This window comes from Sinohyriopsis cumingii, chromosome 4, assembly GCF_028554795.1.
Source record: "Sinohyriopsis cumingii isolate HCF-2022 chromosome 4, ASM2855479v2, whole genome shotgun sequence".
NCBI classification, from domain to species: domain Eukaryota; kingdom Metazoa; phylum Mollusca; class Bivalvia; order Unionida; family Unionidae; genus Sinohyriopsis; species Sinohyriopsis cumingii.
The window spans coordinates 104,074,293-104,096,678 of record NC_142964.1 but is presented as its reverse complement, the minus strand read 5'-3'; the positions used below and the strand labels follow the sequence as shown (position 1 = coordinate 104,096,678).

The 22,386-nt window shown below is 34.8% G+C and overlaps 1 protein-coding gene across 2 annotated transcripts in view; it reads right to left on the bottom strand.

The window, feature by feature from the left end:
• Positions 1-14,781, bottom strand: part of LOC149801821 (uncharacterized) — a 40,991-nt gene extending 26,210 nt beyond the window's left edge. For both annotated transcript variants that reach the window (XR_016420480.1, XM_089954358.1), the window contains exon 1: positions 14,616-14,781. Coding sequence is in view for 1 of the 2 variants with exons in the window: in XM_089954358.1 (XP_089810484.1) it covers positions 14,616-14,691 (76 nt within the window). In the remaining variant the exon portion in view is untranslated. The remainder of the gene's footprint in view (positions 1-14,615) is intronic.
• Positions 14,782-22,386: the final 7,605 nt, after the last annotated feature.

The following is a 22,386-nucleotide window of genomic DNA, read 5'->3' as shown; positions in this document are numbered from 1 at the left end:
TGATGTGATTGTTTATTCAGTATCCGCTGCTGTTGCTTGAACGGGTGTTATATTATCAGCGGTGACAATGATGGCACCAGTAGCCGTGACTATTTGTATTTCAGCGGCAACAACGATTGCAGGTGTGCTTAATATCATCGCAAAAAAAATATGTACTTGCACGAACGAAAAATTATCCGATTACATAATAAAATTACACACAGCGACGGTAGCATACTCGAAATTATCCTCGTTGTTATCAGCGAGTCTCAGTGATGGAATTATATCTGATTTCGAGTTTTCAATGATGACTAAAATATATGACGAAGGTATCGGTATTAAAGATACAAGTATTAATAATGACAGAATTACTCCAGCAGATCGTGACTAACACAACTCCGCCAAAGATAACGATGATCTCGGTAAGTTCATCTAATCCTGAATTTAGTATTAATTTTCCTACTGCAATTCCAGTAAAAGAAATAGCGTTAGCTCAATTACGGGTATATTACAGCTGGCCAAATATCAGATCAAAATCATTTCATGGTACACCAGCAAATAATTCGCTCGTATTTGCTAACAAGAACAAACCAGATGGTACTCCTGACTGGATAGATGTTGGAATACCCACTGGTAGTTATGAGATTGAAGATATCAATGAGAAATTTCAACGTAGAATAAAATCAATAACCGGAAAAGAAGCAAAAATATCAATTAACGTTCATGAACCGACGCTATCTTCGACGGTTGAGATACATTCTCCTGATTACGTCGTTGATATTTATCAATCCACGATAAGATCCGTACTAGGTTGGCCGGATGTTCCCCCGGTGTATGAAGCACCACCAGAACCAAAAAAAATCTGATTTTACATCATCGAAAAGTTGTCATCATAATATTAAAATGAATTATACAAGTTTCTGGTGGAACGTAGAAAAACGGGTATGGGATAAACGGGGTCAATTTCGTGTCGATAAAACCGGTGAGTACTACTGGCTCTTACACAACGTTGATGGCGGTAATTCATTTTACGATTTGAATATCAATAATGTCATTCATATCGTAAATTCAGATCATGAGGAACAACTGGTTGATTTACGTATACTTTTTTTATGAATATTTGTCCGATGTGACATCTACGCGTGAAGAAATTATTAAACGAGTAGAAATTTTAAATAATATAGCTGATACTATTGAATATTTTCATAATAGAATCATAAACCTGGTTTTTGAATCATCGGGCGATCATAGAAGATTTTTTGCAACTAAGTACAAAATATCCGAAGCTGACATTGTAACATTTAAGTTTCCTGATTATAATCCAGATAAATTAAGAAAATCTGTCAATGATGTCATTGATGAGTTTTATCCTAAAATACTCGACGCATGGAAAAAACTAGCACCATTAGCAACTGTTCTTAGACATGATAACGATCCACATGACGGCGGCAGACACGTATCTCCAGGAATCATTAATATAACCAGCACTATCGTGGTCAATCTGGTTTGTGACGTAGCCGATGGCAGCTATCAAATAGATCTCGGAAGATCAAATCAGGCTCAACAAGGATATATTTTATATACATTTACACCATAAGTTTCCCCCGGAAGTTTAATCGTGCAAGAACCAACTAATCCTGTTTATCTGCGGTGTCACAATAATATGTTAACACGAATAAATTTTAAGCTCACAGACCACCTCAATCGCTTAATTGACATACGTGGAGAAGAGCTCGTGATAAATCTGTATGTGAAATCTTAATTAATCAAGCAAATATTATATAATGTACCAGCACGTGAGGGTTTTTATACACGACAAAGAAGTACTTGAAAACGCCATCAGAACAGCGTTTTCACAAAACATGGAGCAATTTAACGTTAATTTAGTTATTGATGAATACGGAAGTGAGGATTTCTTATTAACACAAGAACAGTTAGATGAGCTCCGTCAAAAACATATTATCGAGATCATTTGTAGCAGAGATCAGATTTTAAATTATGCACACTCCTGTATTAAAGTCGATCAACTTAAAAAAATAATATTCCAGAATGAATAAAATAAGGAGCGGATTAAGAAATATTTTATTTTATTTTATTTTATCAGAAATATTTTATTTTATTTTATTTTATTTTATCAGAAATATTTTATTTTATTTTATTTTATCAGAAATATTTTATTTTATTTTTATTTTATTTTATTTATCAGAAATATTTTATTTTATTTTATTTTATTTTATTTTATCAGAAATATTTTATTTTTTCTGAATTTCAGTGAAAAATCAACAAATTTCGTGTTTTTTAGGGGTATTTTACCCATCTTGGGTGATTTTGTCCATTAGATCGTCGGGTAAAGTTGCCTGATTCTCTAATTGATTTCAATTGAATAAAATATCAAAACCAGTAAAAACCAGTAAATCAGTAAAAAATTACATATTTTTTGAGATAATTTTACTGATATTTGAGCTAATTTTACTGATATTTGAGCTGATTTTACTGATTTTTTGTCATTTTTACTGGTTTTGACATTTTATTCAATTGAAATCAATTAGAGAATCAGGCAACTTTACCCGACGATCTAATGGATAATTCAGAAAATAAAATAAATAATAAATCTGAGTACCAACTAACCCATCAGAGTTATAAATTTGATTGATTTGCATGATTCTGAGTACCAACTAACCCATCAAAATTACGAAATTGATCATTTTACATAAATCTAAATACCAACTAACCCATCAAAATTACAAAATTGATTGGTTTGCATGATTCTGAGTACCAACTAGTCCATCAATCTCAGAATAAATATATAATATTTCAGAATAAATATAATCTCAGAATAAATAAATAATAATTCAGAATAAATAATAATAATTCAGAAAAAATATAATAGATCTGAGTACCAACTAACCCATCAAAATTGCAAATTTGATCATTTCACATAAATCTGAGTACCAACTAACCCATCAAAATTGCAAATTTGATCATTTTACATAAATCTGAGTACCAACTAACCCATCAATTTCAGAAAAAAATAAAATGTTTCAGAATAAATATAATCTCAGAATAAATAAAATATTTCAGAATAAATATAATCTCAGAATAAATAAAATAATTCAGAAAAAATAAAATAAATAATAATTCTGAGTACCAACTAGCCCATCAAAATTACGAAATTGATCATTTCACATAATTCTGACTACCAACTAACCCATCAAAATTACGAAATTGATCATTTCACATAATTCTGACTACCAACCAGCCCATCAATTTCAGAATAAACATAATAATTCAGAATAAATAAAATATTTCAGAATAAATATAATCTCAGAATAAATATAATCTCAGAATAAATATAATCTCAGAATAAATAAATAATAATTCAGAATAAATATAATCTCAGAATAAATAAAATATTTCAGAATAAATAAATAATAATTCAGAATAAATAAAATATTTCAGAATAAATATATGATAATTCAGAATAAATATAATCTCAGACAGGGTTGCTTTGGTAGTTACCTGCTGACATCATTTTTCTTAAGTATCTTATGCGGGTACTGATTGTTTTATTCGTTTCATACTCGTGGGATAACAGCGATCTGACCTTTTCTACTGCGACAGAAAGAGGAACAAATTTATTTACTTGATCATCGCTCACCATAGCCAGTGACTGAAACATAGCTGCCTGAATCCGCTTTATGAACTTATATTGAGATGATAGAACGTACTTATTTTCATTCTTAAGCTCTTCTAACGTTTCAAAATCAGATATTATTTTTTCAGGATTTAGTTCATCAGATATATTAATTCCGTTTTCTTCTAGTTTTTTGATAGCAGAAATAATGTCTTTAATATTTTCATGGTTCAATATATAATATATAAATCTTTAAAATTAAAAAAAATTATCCCTACAGAACCCCTATCGAGTCTTTAGCGAGTTCGTCGGGATGTTTCAAGGACAGTACAGCCAAGAACTCGCAGATTGCCATCGCATTCTACCAAGTTCACCAGGCACACAGAACATTTAATGAATGAAGAGCCCCTATCGAGTCTTTAGAGAGCTCAGATTATGCAATGAATGACGGCACAAACATATATTATGAATGAACCTCTATTCGAGTCTTTTAGCAGGTTTAAGTATGCAATGAATGACGGCACAAACATATAATATGAATGAACCTCTATTCGAGTCTTTTAGCAGGTTTAAGTATGCAATGAATGACGGCACAAACATATATTATGAATGAACCTCTATTTGAGTCTTTTAGCAGGTTCATTATGCAATGAGATGTAATGAAATGATATATATATATATATATATATATATATATATATATATATATATATATATATATATATATATATATATATATATATAATGAAATGAAATATATGCAATGAGATGTATTGAGATGTAATGAATGAAATGAGGCCATTTTCTCCGCTCAACAGAACACCCACCCACCAAATAATCAACTCGTGGGAAATATGAAAACATGTATCTACCACGTTTGACATGGTAGGATGGTGTTCTGAGAGCGGAGAGGGGGCTGGCGGAGCCCCAATTAATTATAAAAATCGCAATTATGCGTACACCACCGACTGACTGAGCCATCCAATCTTGTTAGAAACATATGTTTCGGAAGTTAATATATAACTAAGGAACTAATTTCAAATATATTTGCTCAAAAGACAATTCTGAATTCAAGAAATACGTTTATACAATATATTCTCACCAAACAAGTTAGATTTATAAAGCTGGATTAAGGAATTTCCTATTTACTATACCACGCCATCTATGATAGAACATCCGGTCCAGATCATCTAATTGCTAGATTTTTCCATCCACTCAATAACTGTTCAATGAAGAAATATACATTACGAGATTTTCCATTCGTAGTCAAAGGGAGTATTACTCGATAAATAAATAATCACACATACGTACACAATCTCGCATTATATTTCTGCACTGAACAAGAAAAATGCAACTAATTTTTAATTCCAAACACTATTATGCACGTATTTCTGTAATCGAGTCAGTATATGCAGGATCCATGTGCTGTACATTGGATCTAAAATTAACCCGCCACGATCGATACAGACTAGACGCTGGATTCTGCACTCAGTAAGCTGGAATATACATGTCATACTGCGCTCGGTTTTCTGTAGGTTAGATAAAATATACATGTATTCTATGTGTTGCGCTGTTCTAAATGTTTCACGAAAAGAACAGAAAAATACACGAACTGTATATTTTTGTAAGTTAGAAATCATAAACGGGTATGCTCCACCAGGCATCACAGACCTTGGATGTTGTATATGATTATGACCATAAATTACCTCCCTTTCATGAGTCAAAAAATAAGTAGTATAATAATGATAATTTCTGACCCCAAAAAAATAAATCTAATGCGAAGTAGAGATGATAATTATTGATACTGAAAGGTGATTTTCTGTTTATATTTTTTTGAGAAAGCAGATCTGGTTATATTTTCTGCTACTTTTTGTACTGAATACGGGTGAATATCAAAATAGTTCGCAGCAGAACGTATCGAACGAAATATAATTACTTTGCCAGTTTCTGTGTCTGTGGAATTTACCGCCCTTCTAGAAACTGTTTTACATCTTCCAGTATTACCACATGCAGAGTTCACGCTTTGCGTGACAACACGAAGGTTGGATAAACTATTATTGTGAGGATCTCCGTCAACATGATCAATAACAAGATCGTCTTTGATCACTCCGAAGTAACACTCGTACATAAATCGATGACAGAGATACCTTTTCTTCCCAACAGTAAATCTAAGATAGCCAGTATTAGAAACAGTACCAACCGGTCTCTTCAACATGCAATTTCTAATCATGCCATTACGATCTGATTCGTAATTTGTTATTGTGGGATGTGGGACAAATATATTTTGCTCCATTATAATAATATTATTTGTTTAAATCATTGTTTGTCTGAAATCTTGATATATAATCCTCTACGGATTTTATAGCGTTTTCACTATTATTATTTTTTTGGTCATAATATCTTTTAAGCTCTCTGAACCGTTTTCCACCGCACTTTCCACATAATTCTGTTTTGCCTCGCACTCCAATACCACACCGCAGACTTCCTCGCCGTATGCCCTGTAAGTGCATCCAACAAAATTCACCTCTACAGGATTTGTTGCATCGATTTACTGAACCGATCATCAACCATCTGCATTGAGACATTGTATATATAATATTTTTTATTTAAATATTTGTTTTAATTATATGAACGAGTTTGGGAAATTATCCCAAGCTAGGCCTGTTAAGTATAAATTCAACCTCGACAGATTATCTTCTGACTTACCAGTACGAGATCTGGTTGATCCGAAAAATAAAAGTCTGATCTCGAAAATTCACGACGCCAAGAAAGAATTTTACACAGATGGTACATCTCATACATGGTCAACGTTCAAGATTATTCGCAATACTGTCAAGGACGCCACAATGAATGACAAACGAGCGGCAACTATCATTAACTGCATCACTGAATACGAGGGCAATCAAAAATATTTCTTCAAAGTAAAATTTATTGTATTAACAGAAACAGGTAGTTGGATTATCCGTGACAAATATGATCCTGTCCTTGGTAATAATAAAACTGTTATATTAAGTAAAAATTCCAGACCGGGTCTATTGACGGGTGTTGACAAACCGTATTATGAGCGAGCGTATCCTGTAACAGCGGTTATTTATGGAATTTATGAGATAAATAAAAAACCCAACGTTGATAAACTGGCACCCATGAAATTTTCAAGGTTAAATTGTGTAGCCGAACGAGTAATAGAACACTTTACAAACGCGATGCGTGGAAACGGATTAACTGATTTAAGACGTAAAAAAATAAACTCATGGGCTGATTCAGTTAAGGATACCGGTGCTACAATAAAAGATGTTGCTGAACTAGGAAAAATATTAAAATTTCCAATAGCAGTATCAACAATAACGGGAGAGGTACTGTACGAATCGAAATATAAATCGAAAGGAGCTTCAATAAATATTATTGATCATAACGCGCACGCATGGACCAGCGCAGTAACAATATTTCCACGTGATCGAACTGTTAGATTTTACCCCCCAGATATGGGGGCAGACATGTTTGATTTTATCAACGAAATAAGTAAAAACGATCCGGTATCGGTATGGTTATTTAAAAGTAATGAGGAAGGTGAATTTGATCAGTTTGTTAGACCAAATGGTGAAATATATCGAACAGAATCCCTCCATGACGAGATGAAAAATCTCGCGGAAAAGTTTTTCGCGGAAAATACTGACAAATTACTAACTAATTGTTTTACCGTTCCATCTGTTGCGGCTCATTACGCTAGAGAACGAAATTCATGGAAACCAACACGATTTGATTTACTCGAGGACGTACGCGCAAGTTGCGTCGAATACGGACACGGTGGATTGTGGAATACCAAATATAATTACAACGATGTTATTTCGGTTGATATGGTTGCATGTTATCCGGGAAGTTTTCTAGGATACGGAGATTGTTCTGTGTACTTTAAAAGATTCGGTCACCCTACAAACGAGATGACGCGAGTGGCAATTAATGGACCATTACCTGATTTTGATCTGACTGGATTTGCTTGTATTGAATCATTCGAGTTTAACGAAAATCTTCACAAGATTTGTTATGTTTGGTTTGGCAGACATTTTTGTGAAAAACGTTGGGCACCTATAGTTTTGTTACGATATATGCTAGATTGTGCGATACTGACATCGTTGGTGGTCAGTGAGGCAATTATATCATATCATGCACAGACCGAAGTTTGGTTGCCCATGCCAGATTCTATCAGCGCCGATGAAGTTATTAGCGAGTTTTAGGAAAAATGTCCTGATGTTTCCGAAGATAATATTATCAAAGAAGCTCCTAAAATTCTCGAGATTAAACTTAAAACCGCAAAAGATCTCGGTAGAAAAATTATAGGTAAATTTACTCAAGGTGGTGCATATGATCATAAAAGACATCACGTACGATTAATTTTAGATGATGCCGAGTACGATTTTATAATCGCTGATACAACAGCGAGAAATATATTTGTAAATCGAGAAAGTGTTTATTTATCCGACGGAACAAAATTGGGCACGATCGTTAGTTACATAAATGACGTCTCCCCACAGTATACTCATCTAAGATCTTCCATGTTGGCTTATGTTTCTATAAATTTATTATCGATGATTAATAGATTTCCCAAGACCGCAGTCAGAGTCTCAACAGATTCGTTTTATATTTCGAGTAAATATTTAGAATCTGTTATGAAATTCACAAGTAATGATGAACGATGGGGTTCGTGGAGGATAAAAAAAGAAATATTACACAATTACACAGAATCAGCAGATGTTCCAATGAGAGATTTTTATCGTAAGGGTAATAAAATATCAGAAATGTCGAAAGAGCCATCGTTGAGTGATCCAATAACTAGATATAAGACAGTATATCTCAATGGACCTGGTGGATGCGGCAAAACGACTCGAGCAATTAATGTTTTTAGAAATTCAGATATGATCGTGCTGACACCAACACATAGACTTGCACGCGAGATGAAAAAACGGCAAGTACAATCGTGCACGTATCATAGTTTCTTTCGGTGGCGCGGGGATACATGGACTCCTGAACGAATGGGAGAAAAATATATACCTAAAATAATTATTTGGGATGAGATATGCACGGTGTCATTAGATACATTAAAAACGTTTCTTGATTGGTTGTTGACGAAAAATACCGCCATAATAATGTGTGGCGATCATGGTCAACCGCCACCGTTTGCTGGACCATCTCCACATGATTGGTTAAAAAATTTCGTTGATTATTACGAAGAAATAGATGATGATCATAGAGCTCTCGATGCAAATTTAAAGGAGTTTAAAAAATTAATCAGATTACAATCAAACAAAATTCAGTGTGAAATAATACGCGGAGTAATCTCAGAGACCTCAGTGGGTGATTTTTTAAATTTATGGAGACAAAACGATTTGATAGTAGCAAGCAGAAAAATAATCAGAGACGATTTACAACAGCAGTTATTTCAACTACATAAAGAAAAATATTCAGAATTACCCGTACCGTTGTGTTATAGACCATCAGATATACGAAAACAGAATATTAATGTTGATATTCCCCGGGCAGACTGAAAAACAGAATCTCGTATTAAATGATATTGTCGCCGTTGATATCAGTGTGGTCGAAGATGCATTACGCGCTGACAAATCTCCATGGGTGTTGGGATACGCTATGACGATCCACTCGTCTCAGGGATTAACTATTTCTGACACACGAGTCTGGATTGTAGATGATCGTATCGAGTGGTCAAATTTAGTTTATTTAGCGGTATCGAGGGTCAGAAAAATATCTCAATTACGTAGAATTATAATTCCTGAAATCGTTGATAAATTTAACATCATCGATGATGATATAATAAGAAAAAAATTAATCGGATATAAACAATCTGATAAAAAAAATAAACGCGATTTTGATCTTGATGTTGAATTTATTATTTAGTTAAAACAGCAGCAGAATAATCATTGCACAAGTTGCAATTGTATAATGTTATGGCGGTATTCGAGTTATGATTCAAGACAATTTACCGTAGATAGAAAAGATAATAGTCGCGGTCATACACGAGAAAATACCATGCTGTCCTGTCTCTAATGTAATCGACGTAGAGGCGCTAGTGCTAGCTAAGTGATCGCGGTGGTAGTTGTGTATCCGTGGGGATTATTTGTAGTTGTTCATGTGTAAATCCACGTTGAGGAGCAGCTGAATCTAATCTGTAGATTGCAGGTCTACCTGAGGATCTTGTCACGGTGGATATTTTGTGTGTGGTAACACTCCAAATAGGATCAGTCGCTATCGCTTTACCACCTTCAAGTTCACCAGGCTCATATAAATATCTAACTGTAACATCACCCAATATTTTTTGTTTTTCAACATCTTTTCGTTGTGTTGGCATATTTTTTTTGTGACTGCGCTAATGGGTTTCATGTTGGTTGTTCGTGTAATCTCATTATTTAATGCAGCTATCACGCTTGGTAATCTTGCAACCCATTCGCGAGATCTTTTATCCTGAATAAATTCCCTCGCGTATTGATATCCAAATAACCGCTCAGCGAGTGTTCGATTAAATCGCTCAACAATTGCCTGATCACGGTGAATTGCAGTATGACCTCGTCGTATTTTGGTATTATGTTGTTTCATCAACGATGATACTGGACCAAGAAATTCCTTACCAGGATCAACCTGTAATAATTGTGGCCATCGCAGACCACCTCGTTGATAAATTCGTTCAAACGCATCGGCTACTTCAGATGATGTTTTCGTCGATAACGGTTCTGCTTCTTTATATCTACTTGCAACATCAACTACGGTTAACGCGTACTTGTACGTTTTTCCACGCACAGTATCATGCGGTAAAAACAGAATATCAGCTTGATGAACTTCATTAGGAACACTGACATCGAAATACGCGTACTGAATTCGTTTCGGTGGTGGTAGGTAAATTTGCCATATTGCTTGTTTGGATAACCACGTTTTAGCAGTAGAATGTTTAACCGCTGCTGCATCAGCAAGTTTACCAATTGCTGCTTTGCCTCTCCAGTATTCTCTTGGTGAATAATAATAAATCGATTCCATTTATATATTACCAGCCCCAAGCGCTAATTTACTTTTCATCGCGGATCTTACTAACCAATTAGCTAATTTTTCTTTGATATTTTTATTTTTTATAGAATCTAGCGCGTGAATTAATTTCACATCCGCAATATGTCTATCTTGTAGATTTTTACTTTAATACGCAACATCATGAGCGTGACAAGCTCGATCAATAGCGTTTATTGGTTCCTCGCCTGGTTTTGGTTGATCTTGATTATCGAGCCTGATATCAAGTCTGGTACCAGGACCGCAATAATTATATCCTGGTAGATGTTTTTCTCCGCTGTATTTAGCCCATGGAGTACCTGGAAACGTTGACATCAAATTAGCAATATCACCACCGCGCCTATTAGGTAAAAACGAAAATTTCTTCCTACCGCACACAGAACATTTTCCACCATACGCTATTTTTTTATTTTTTGTTGTAACCGTAGCTAAATCAACAGTTGGAGTTTTAACTGTACAGCGTAAACAATATAAATTCCTGATATAATATATATGGATATAATTGATTTCTCAGCGACAAGAAAACGAGAACCTGTTAAACACCACCCTGCGCTACCGAATTCCATCAGAATGATTATCATAGGACCATCTGGATCGGGTAAGACGCAGTTATTACTTAATTTGATAATGAGATGGTTGAAATGGGATAAATTATATTTAGTAGCACCATCCGCTGATGATTAACGATGTTATGATGTACTTAAAGATTTCAGTGAAAACGCGCGATTACTGGATGAAGGTAATGATGTTATAGAGTTTATAACCGATATTGATGGAGCACCATCCATAGATGTTTTAGACGGATTTATTAATAATTTAGTTGTATACGACGATGTGATGCTAGATAAACAATCAAATCCACCTAGAATATTTTCCCGAGGTAGACATAAAAATACAGATGTGATCTATGTTACTCAACGATATACACAAATACCAAAAGTGATTAGAGACAACTGCAATATTTTAGTTGTCTTTAATGGTGTAGACACACACACGCTGCGAAATATTCATCAAACTTGGTGTGGTGGTGACATGGATATAATTAAATTCAGAAATTTCTTCTCACGAGCGCAAGCTACTCCGCATGGATTTATAACAATAAATTTACATGATCCAAGAACAAGATATCGTGTGAGTCTTGATAAAATTTTTTAATTAATAGCAGCAGAGAGGGCGCCTACCAACGTTGGTCGTCCAGTAATTAAACAAAAAAAATAAATAAATACGTAGAGTACTTTATTTTTCAGCTACCTTTTCAAGCTAGGGTTTTATTGATGGGGTTGGTTTTTACAAAAAATAAAAACCTCCCAGGAAACGTTTATTTGTGAAAATCTGGACCTTTCTACGAAATTTTATTTTTTGTTTGTTTTATTTGTTTGTCGGAATTATATGGTCTGTTCGCCCTCTCTGCTGCTAAGGTACTGACGAGTACTATGATATTCCATATATCAAAAATGCAAAGCTTTTTATTGTAAAAATTACATTACTTAAACGTGTTTATAGAAACAACACGTTTCGTACATATTTTTCTCTAATGATGCTCTGACGGGCTTGCAACAACAACTCCTTAAGCTATTAATTCCTTCATTTTTGCATCCATTTTTAAAAAAAAATTTTTTATACATTTAACAAACACAGTGTAGTCATGATTAAATAACTGGCCGTTTGGAATTCGGGGAGGGAGAGGAGCTAGGATTTTATTTCATAGGAAAAACTGTCTTTAATGAACATGTTGGGGTTCCCACCCCCTCTCCAGCATGACGTAAGTAGTTTGCCACCAGCTATCTGGGTGAACGTATTCGGAGGGAAAGGAGTCCTAACTTTACACTGCATTTGACAAATTAATATATAAGGCCGCAAATTTAGATGATTATAATTCAGTTGAAAAATATCTTCTGGAATCATGTGAATATCTTTCGGAGATGTCTGAGGCATGAAAATGCTATGCTGTGATCACTTCTTCCATATTCACTTTGCGCGTTTGTTTTAGGTACGCTGTGCTTGTTTGTACTTTTATGTCTGCTGCGGACACTGGAGACGTAAACTGGCTATGTACTATAATATAAAGTAAAATATGGGTGTGTATAGATTAATATATCCTGCCTACATACATGTCTATATCCGGCCTACATACATGTCTATATCCAGCCTACATATATTTCTCTATCGGGCCTAAAATACATGTTTATATCCGGCCTATATACATGTCTATATCCGGCTTACATGCATGTATATATCCGGCCTACATACATGTCTATATCCAGCCTACATACATGGAAGAAATTACGATATTTTGAACCTTAATCTTGCCTACATTAAATACTCTTTGTGAGAAGATTTATTTGCCACAATAGTCACTTTCTTCCTCCCTCTCATAACCGTGGAAAGACTGAATAATAATAATAATAATAATAATAACAATCTTTTACATAAATCTCTCTACTCATGATTGCGACGAATTAATTTATCAATTCACGTCGAGTTTATGTTGTTTGGATAATGAAATATCGAGGGCATTTTCCGTCAGTTTTGACCTTGAATTTTAATATTGAAGTCTTTCCAATGTTTCCAACTGAATTTTTTATATAAAAATGTGCCAAATAAACCATGTGTGCTCAGTTGGGGTGAAGTTAGTCCTTCTGTTCTAAGATATCCGTATTGCTTTCATCTCTCGGGAACTAAAGAAATGTACCTTTCGTCCCTTCACAAATGTAGGCAATACAGTAAGTCGGCAATTCGGGGAAAAATACTCACGTTGTTTACATCTCTCCACTAGAATCACATAATGTAGTTCTAGTTTATTTTTAGAACATTTGTTCATCTCTCATTTTGTTGGTGATAGAAGAGTTAGATTTATGCATTTTTTGTAGGGATTTAAAGGTAATTGTTTATTCTTCGAAATATGAGCTCAGGGTGAGGGTGTGATTGTCCTTGTGTAGTTCGGCGACAGTGCACAATGAGTAATAAGGCCTTGGCGATGATCCGGAAGTGAAATATGAGTTCTGTTTACGTGCTGCTCTATTTACAGTGCAGCCTCTCAAACAAATGCAGGTCAACGTTTCACAAGAACTTCACCGTGAAGTCATCTTTGAAGATATTTTAGATTAACATATGATTTGTATTGATCGTCACACAATGGAAAGGTCAATACTGAGAAACGAATGTGGAGACTATATAGTAAAATTAATTATGTTCTATGTCTACATGTGGGGCCCCGAGTGGCCGAGTGGTCTAAAGCGCTCTCTGTTACGGATCACTGCCATCTCACCTCTGTCTGCGTGGGTTCGAGTCTCGGATTCGGCTAATGTGGGTATGGGAGAAAGCTTGCCAGTAGCTTCTCGTGGGTCGGTGGTTCTTTCGGGGGTTTTCCCGGGTTCTTCCTCCATCATTAATACTGGCCGCCATGTATAGCCTATCGTGTGCTGAAAAATGGCGTTAAACCCTACTACAACAACAACAATGTCTACATGTATACAGGGGAAACACTAGTCTGGTTCCCTGACCTCTCTCCACTCCGTTACTCTTCGTGATAACAAAAAGTAACGGAGTGGAGAGAGATCAGGGAACCAGACTTAGGGAAACACCGGTCTCTAACGTGTGACATAACCAGCCATTAGGAACTCCTCTGCTATTTCTGCCAGACAAATTTGTGCTCTCCATGATTGACCTGGAAGTTGCGAATAACATAGCAGCATGCCGAAGTCGGGCGGAAGATACGCTTCAACAAAGTGGTTACTTTAATCCCGTGTTTTACCTGCTTTGCTTTCGGGGTTGGTAGCCTTGAAATGACATCGGTTTTGATTTCCAGTATATTACGTGGAGGTTAAACAAGTGACAGAAGTCCATTAATTCTACCATAGACTATGATTATTTATACTGGCTTGCGTCTTCAACGTCAGCAACAAGTATCCGCATCCCCTTTTTCATGTTTAATACTTACCTGTAATAACAGTAACGGTAAGAAGTAGATTCCATCGATAGGGAACGGGAATTATGTTCGTCCGTCTTGGCTCCATTCCTATTCCATGACTACCTTGATGTTGATAAACTCTTTCAACCTTCGGTCCCCAGCCTTGTTAAACACGTATAGAGATCTCAGTCTTTACCTGTAAACAATGAGTAATCTCAACTGAATATTTGACCTGTGGTGCACCCAAACATTATCTTGCGACTTCGTCAATTCGCTTTTAGAATTTTGATTTACTTGATTATGCTTTTATATGCGTTATCACAATTTATTCCAGTGGCATAGATTCAATATAAGTAAAAGAAAAATGTGTGCAGTTATGGAAACTAATATGTCGTAGTGAACACTAACCATCCTTGTCAGGTTTAAAGTACATTTCATTCAAGGCCCGTCTGTTATCTTGATCCGTATATATCACAGTATGAGCGAGGGCGTATACATGCACTCATTTATACACCAACTACTTTTGCCGTACTGTATGCTTCTTTTCACCACCACCAACCACTACCTCCACCACCTGTGTTACACTATCCGAAGCTCTACAAAAGATTTGTGGTAGGATTGTCTCAAATGAACTGACGAAATTTGTCACAAGATGTGTAGTAGGATCGTATCAAGTGAACTGTATAAACTCTACACAAGTTGTGTAGTAGGATTGTATCAAGTGAACTGTATAATCCCTACACAAAATGTGTATTAGGATTGTATAAAGTGAACTGTATAAACTCTATACAAGTTGTATAGTAGGATCGTATCAAGAGAACTGTATAAACCCTATACAAGATGTGTAGTAGGACTGTACCAAGTGAACTGTATAAACTCTACACAAGATGTGTAATAGGATTGTATAAAGTGAACTGTATAAACTCTACACAAGTTGTATAGTAGGATTGTATCAAGTGGACTGTATAATCCCTACACAAAATGTGTATTAGGATTGTATAAAGTGAATTGTATAAACTCTATACAAGTTGTATAGTAGGATCGTATCAAGTGAAGTGTATAAACCCTACACAAGATGTGTAGTAGGACTGTACCAAGTGAACTGTACAAAACCTACACAAGATGTGTAGTAGGACTGTACCAAGTGAACTGTATAAATTCTACACAAGATGTGTAGTAAGATTGTATAAAGTGAACTGTATAAACTCTACACAAGTTGTGTAGTAGGATTGTATCAAGTGAACTGTATAATCCCTACACAAAATGTGTATTAGGATTGTATAAAGTGAACTGTATAAACTCTATACAAGTTGCATAGTAGGATCGTATCAAGTGAAGTGTATAAACCCTACACAAGATGTGTAGTAGGACTGTACCAAGTGAACTGTATAAAACCTACACAAGATGTGTAGTAGGACTGTACCAAGTGAACTGTATAAACTCTACACAAGATGTATAGTAGGATTGTATAAAGTGAACTGTATAAACTCTACACAAGTTGTGTAGTAGGATTGTATCAAGTGAACTGTATAATCCCTACACAAAATGTGTATTAGGATTGTATAAAGTGAACTGTATAAACTCTATACAAGTTGTATAGTAGGATCGTATCAAGTGAACTGTATAAACCCTACACAATATGTGTAGTAGGACTGTACCAAGTGAACTGTATAAACTCTACACAAGATGGGTAGTAGGATTGTATAAAGTGAACTGTATAAACTCTACACAAGTTGTGTAGTAGGACTGTATCAAGTGAACTGTATAATCTCTACACAAAATGTGTATTAGGATTGTATAAAGTGAACTGTATAATCTCTACACAAAATGTGTATTATGACTGTATAAAGTGAACTGTATAATCTCTACACAAAATGTGTATTATGACTGTATAAAGTGAACTGTATAAACCCTACACAAGATGTGTAGTAGGATTGTATAAAGTGAACTGTATAAACTCTATACAAGTTGGATAGTAGGATCGTATCAAGTGAAGTGTATAAACCCCACACAAGATGTGTAGTAGGATTGTATAAGTGAACTGTGTAAACTCTACACAAGATGTGTAGTAGGATTGTACCAAGTGAATTGTATCAGCTGTAACAATAAATTCCAGTGAACTTTCTAAATACTTTATTTGTGATCTAGTAGAAATGTGCCAATAAAAAAAAATAGACTGATATCACTAATTTAAAAGAAAAATCAGCCTAAGCGTACATTGCTTTTAAAATAAGATTTTAATAATTTCCTTACACTTTCGCGCAAAAGTTATGTATGTTAGCAACAGGCACTCATTTCTGTCAGTGAAAATAAAAACTTGAGAGAACCCTCCTTGCTTCTCCCTCAGCTTTATGTTCGACCTCCTTTACGACCATGCATTTTTTTATTTGAAACATCCACTTCCCTTTTCCCAATTAGCACAAGCTCACTAATTGTGTGGGCCGAAATCTAACCCCTAACCGATTCAGTGCTAATTTCAGCAACTTGTAGTTTACTCCACCTAAGAAGACATCCTATCCACCCCACCCACCCCCAACTGGTTATTTAATGAGCAGTTTTACTTTCAGAGTCTCTCCATCGATTCGTCTCGTGTTCATTTCAACACAGTTGGAATGTAGATACTTCATGTGTAATTTGTAGTGAATGGACCACACGCAGTTCTAATTGTATTTTGTACGTTTACCATCGTCAAGAACAAACAATACCCACCAGTCAGAACTGAATGTAGCTGATTCACTGTGAAGTAGACCGAAAGTCTTGATTTCAATAGTAAGAACAAGTTACTACAGGAATAAAAGCTGGTATTTTAGAAAAATATCAAATTGGACACGGGTGAAATATTTTATGAAACATGAAAACAGTCCAAAGGAAATATCTTTCGTTTCGTTCAGGCTTATAAATGGATACAAATTTTGAATGTTTGTGCTGAGAATGATCGTTTAGAAAACTCCGCTGAATGCTGTCTTGTCTGCTTCACATACATAGTACATAATCCCAAAACTAGGCGTACCAAGTTTATCAAGAAAAGTAGATCATTTCAGAACGTTATATGTGTGTTCAAGATAAGCGATAAATGTGAATGCACACCGGAAAATGCATGACAATACACGCAACAATATCTAGGACAATAAGTTACGAGAGATAATGTATGATCGCAGTATATATCAAACGTGTGTGTGTGTGTGTGTGTGTGTGTGTGTGTGTGTGTGTGTGTTATAACCTAAACGTTCGCTCAGTAAAACATTGAATTAGACAATAACTTACTTGCTTTATTGGTCTGAAAATAGAGGATCAAACTGCATTCTTCCTTGAACAATAATATATCAATATGCAATAAAACGATTTTATCCCATCGGCGACATAAGTAAATAACCTTATTATATATTTCATAGTGAGATATCAAAATATATCAGTGGCAGAAAAATTGATACGCCGCAGTGGATATAACACTTCTGGATTGACTTCATCCCATTTAGGAAATATATCTGCCCTTATATATGTTATTCAACTATGTATTAACATATTTGGGCCTATTTCACAGTTTTCACTTCGTCTGCTCCTTCTCTCTCGCCCTCCTTCTCACTCCCTCAACAACAGGATGTACAGATCATAAAATGTGTCAAATATGTTGAATGTAAACCCTCTAGTGTATTAGCATATATTTATGCAGTCAACGAGGATGCCTAATTTACATTTATGCAGTCAATAGTGATGCCTCATATACATTTATGCAGTCAATCGGGATGCCTAATATACATTTTTGCAGTCAATGGGGATGCCTAATATACATTTTTGCAGGTAATGGGGATGCCTAATATACATTTATGCAGGTAATGGGGATGCCTAATATACATGTATGCAGTTAATGGGGGTGCCTAAAACGAACTCCAAGCATAATAAAATAGATTTAAAGTATCATCAAATTTTTTAAAAGTAGTTTTCTACGTGAATCATTAAAATTGTCAGTAAGTTAACTTAAATAGCTTACTTCTATGTGTCATCTATACAGTATTGTATACCAGCAATACTCTACGACCAACGGCACATATCTTAATATAAAACTTGATTCAATATATTAATAAACGTTTTAAAGTTGCAATTTTAACTCGCATCACAATCGTGTTTGAAAATGACGGATAAATCGTGCTTTGGTTAGCGTTGATTGCAAACCGAAATTAAGTGACAATCGAAAAATGGATACAGGGTCTGCATGCTGAGGTAGGATACAAAGTATATTTATTTCACAAAACATTAGCATTGAGGTATATGGAAAAACAATTGGTACCGTGATTCCACATGGCGGCCAGTATAAATGGTGGAAGAAGGACCCGGGAAAACCCCTGAAAGAACCACCGACCCACAAGAAGCTACTGGCCAGCTTTCTCACATAGCCACATTGTCCAAACCCAAGGCTCGAACCCACGCAGAGTTAAGTTGGCAATGATCCGTAACGGCGGGCGCTTTAGACCACTCGGCCACTCAGGGCCCCTGTCTCACTGCTAGACATCACTAAAAACTGCCACAGTGCATGCATCGTAGCGATATGACTGGAAAATTGTTAAAGCTACGGTAAAAATCCAACACACACACACACACACACTTATGGATATCCATCATAAAGACAAAGGCGAATTATATACAATGTTATTAGTATCATCATTATTATTACCGAAACTTACTGTATCATTATTATTATTATTATTATTATTAAAGGTGAAATTGTGTTAAATTTATATTTATGAGTTGTAAAAAAAAATTACATTTTGATATCACAATCCAAGAAATTTTCTTTAGAAACTGTTTGACAAGGAGAAAATATTAACTCATCTTTCTAGGTTTCATATGGTACCAAGTGGATCAAAACTAGCTTTAATGCTACTCATAAAATGACACGGTTGGGCCTAAGATACGATGTTTTGATGTATAAAATTAGTTATGCCTGTCTAAACTTAAAGCATAATTACAACACATTTATGCATCATTAACAAGTACTTTCTTATTCTGCAACATCATCACTGAAGATTGTGTGACAAATGAATTTAATTCAGTCTCAGGTTAAATCTGAGCCAGTCTGATTAAAATCGGGTATCCACTGTCGTACATGAAAATCAGACGCTTAACGTTCACATTCTTATTACCTTTGAATTAGCCAATGGAAATGCAGCTTTCACAAATATGAAAGTGAATCAAATAGACTTTGATGCTATTAAGCCATACAGCTCAGTCTCCCACACGTTAAGATGTAAGACTTCATCTGATTAGCTGATAAAATTAGCAATTATCTTAATAACATTTGTCATCAGTATACGACCCTGATCGCTCTCAGATCTTGACTTAGGACAGTGGAGATCTGACTTCAAACAGATTGAATCAGAGCATTCTTATGTTATGGGTGGGTGTGTGTGTGTTTATTTCGAATACAATTTTATCAATCTCACAGTATAAAAACACGACTACATTGTGTGTTGGCGTGAAAAACAAATGCAATAATGGTATTTCAATACTGTAACAACACATTAACAATACATTTTACATACATTTTTCCACTCTGAACTGTAAAAACACATTAGCAGTTCATGTTATATAACTTTTTTCATTCAGTACTTTAATAACACATTTACAACACATTTATATGCATGTTTCCATTCAGTACTGTAACAACACATTAACAATACCTCTTGTATACATTTTTTCTTTCAGTACTGTAGCAACACATTAACAACACATACCGATGATCTTGGTGTTATTATGAGATGGTACTTCTAGATAGTTTTCATTTCCATGGAATCGGATCAATTATGCTTTTTTTTAAAAAGAATTTGTCCCAATATGTCAATCTTTTCTTAAAATATCATCTCAAGATTTTTAGAACTGACTCACTGGATCTAATAGCTAAATGCTAAATATGACAAAGCTCAAATTGTATGCATGTATGGTATCTAGTGTCATAACAATTTGCTGGGTTTTATTAAAGATACTGTAAAACTGCTTTTAAATTTTCTCCAATTACTTTCTTCCTGAAGAAAGAGTTTGATTCATCACTTTCTCACATGGCTCTATCTACTCAAAACTTATGGCATTGTCCGTTAGATCTGTCTTGACGTCCTGGTCGTCATTTGAATCCATCATGGACTCACGCTGTAACGTGTAATACAGGTCGGTGATTCCTGTCTCATCCAACGGTCTCTTGCCGGGCTAACGTTAAGCATAAATAATTTAAGACTGTATATACTTAATATATGTGAACAAAGAATTATGACCAAAGAGAAAATAATGAACAGGAAGACAAATATGAACTGAGAAATAAATCACAATTAAAACATATGTTCTTAGTTGTCTACCACCATTTTTGATGAAGAATACATATAATGACTGGTAATTGTATACAGATGTTTAAGTTACATATATACAACCGACGTTTTAGTGTTAGATCACATTCGCATTTATCAATTTTATCATGTTTGAAACATTCATTAGATAATTATGTGCTTATCAGGAAAGAATTTTTTTCTTTTTTCTTTTGAATAAATTGTTACGACCAAAGCGTTCAGTGCTAGTATCATTATGTTAATAACGTGACGTTTTACGTTCTTCATTAGTATTTAACGTAAAGAAGTACAGTCGTCGAGCTAAGATGTGCAAGTCGTTGGAAAATATGGAAAATTGACGAAAGAAAACATAGTGGGTTTGCTTTTAGCTTTGAAAATAATAAATAGCTTCTGCATATTTATTTAGACATAACGCCTGCCTGCTTCAAAACGACACGCAAAAATTAATAATAAGAAATCATGATCATGTTAAGTTACATTTAAAAAGAAAAATATTGTGTTAAAAACTATTATATGCAACATAAAACCTGCTAAACCTCTGTGATAAATACATGCATCTTGCGGTCAGATGATGTTATCAGTATTAATAATCCGCTCCTGTGAATTTGTGTTAGAAACGCATTGTGATATATAACCCTAATCATCCCCGAATAAAATGCTGACAGATCATATCAATGCATCTCCTGGCCTCTAGTGCTCTGTTTGTCAGGGTGCATTCATGCGCAGATCATCCACACAATGCTGACAGATCATATCAATGCATCTCCTGGCCTCTAGTGCTCTGTTTGTCAGGGTGCATTCATGCACAGATCATCCTCACACTGCTGATAGATCATATCAATGCATCTCCTGGCCTCTAGTGCTCTGTTTGTCAGGGTGCATTCATGCGCAGATCATCCTCACACTGTTGACAGATCATATCAATGCATCTCCTGATAAGATGCATGCTCTGGCACAACTCCTTTTGCCTCAGTCTAGCAAATACCTGGAAAACATAATCGCATCATTGATGAATAAGCATAAATTTAACATTTATTTATTGGGTCGTTATTATCATGATTAAAGGCTTTTCTTTTCTTTATTTGAATAAGAAACTATTAAAATCAGTCATATAATACATTTATTACAGTAGTTAATATTGTAGTACAATAAACAGTGACAAAAGAAAAATTCCTAACGGAATGGAAAACAAGCTACTAATGGGGTTGGTAATATTGTATCTTTAATATACTGTTTACTGCTTAGTAAATATAACTTAGTTCTCTTGAACAGCTGGCAAGCTTAGAAAGACCAGGACGGAGCAGAAGTAAGTATCTGAGGTAACAGATTGACAACAAATGCTTCCATTACTTCATGATATGACTATTGATATTACATAAGACCCTCAGTTGCCACGAAGGGCATCACCAGTTTGTAGATATTTAAACCAATTACCATATATCTTGCATAGCAAGACAAATTTAATTATTAGA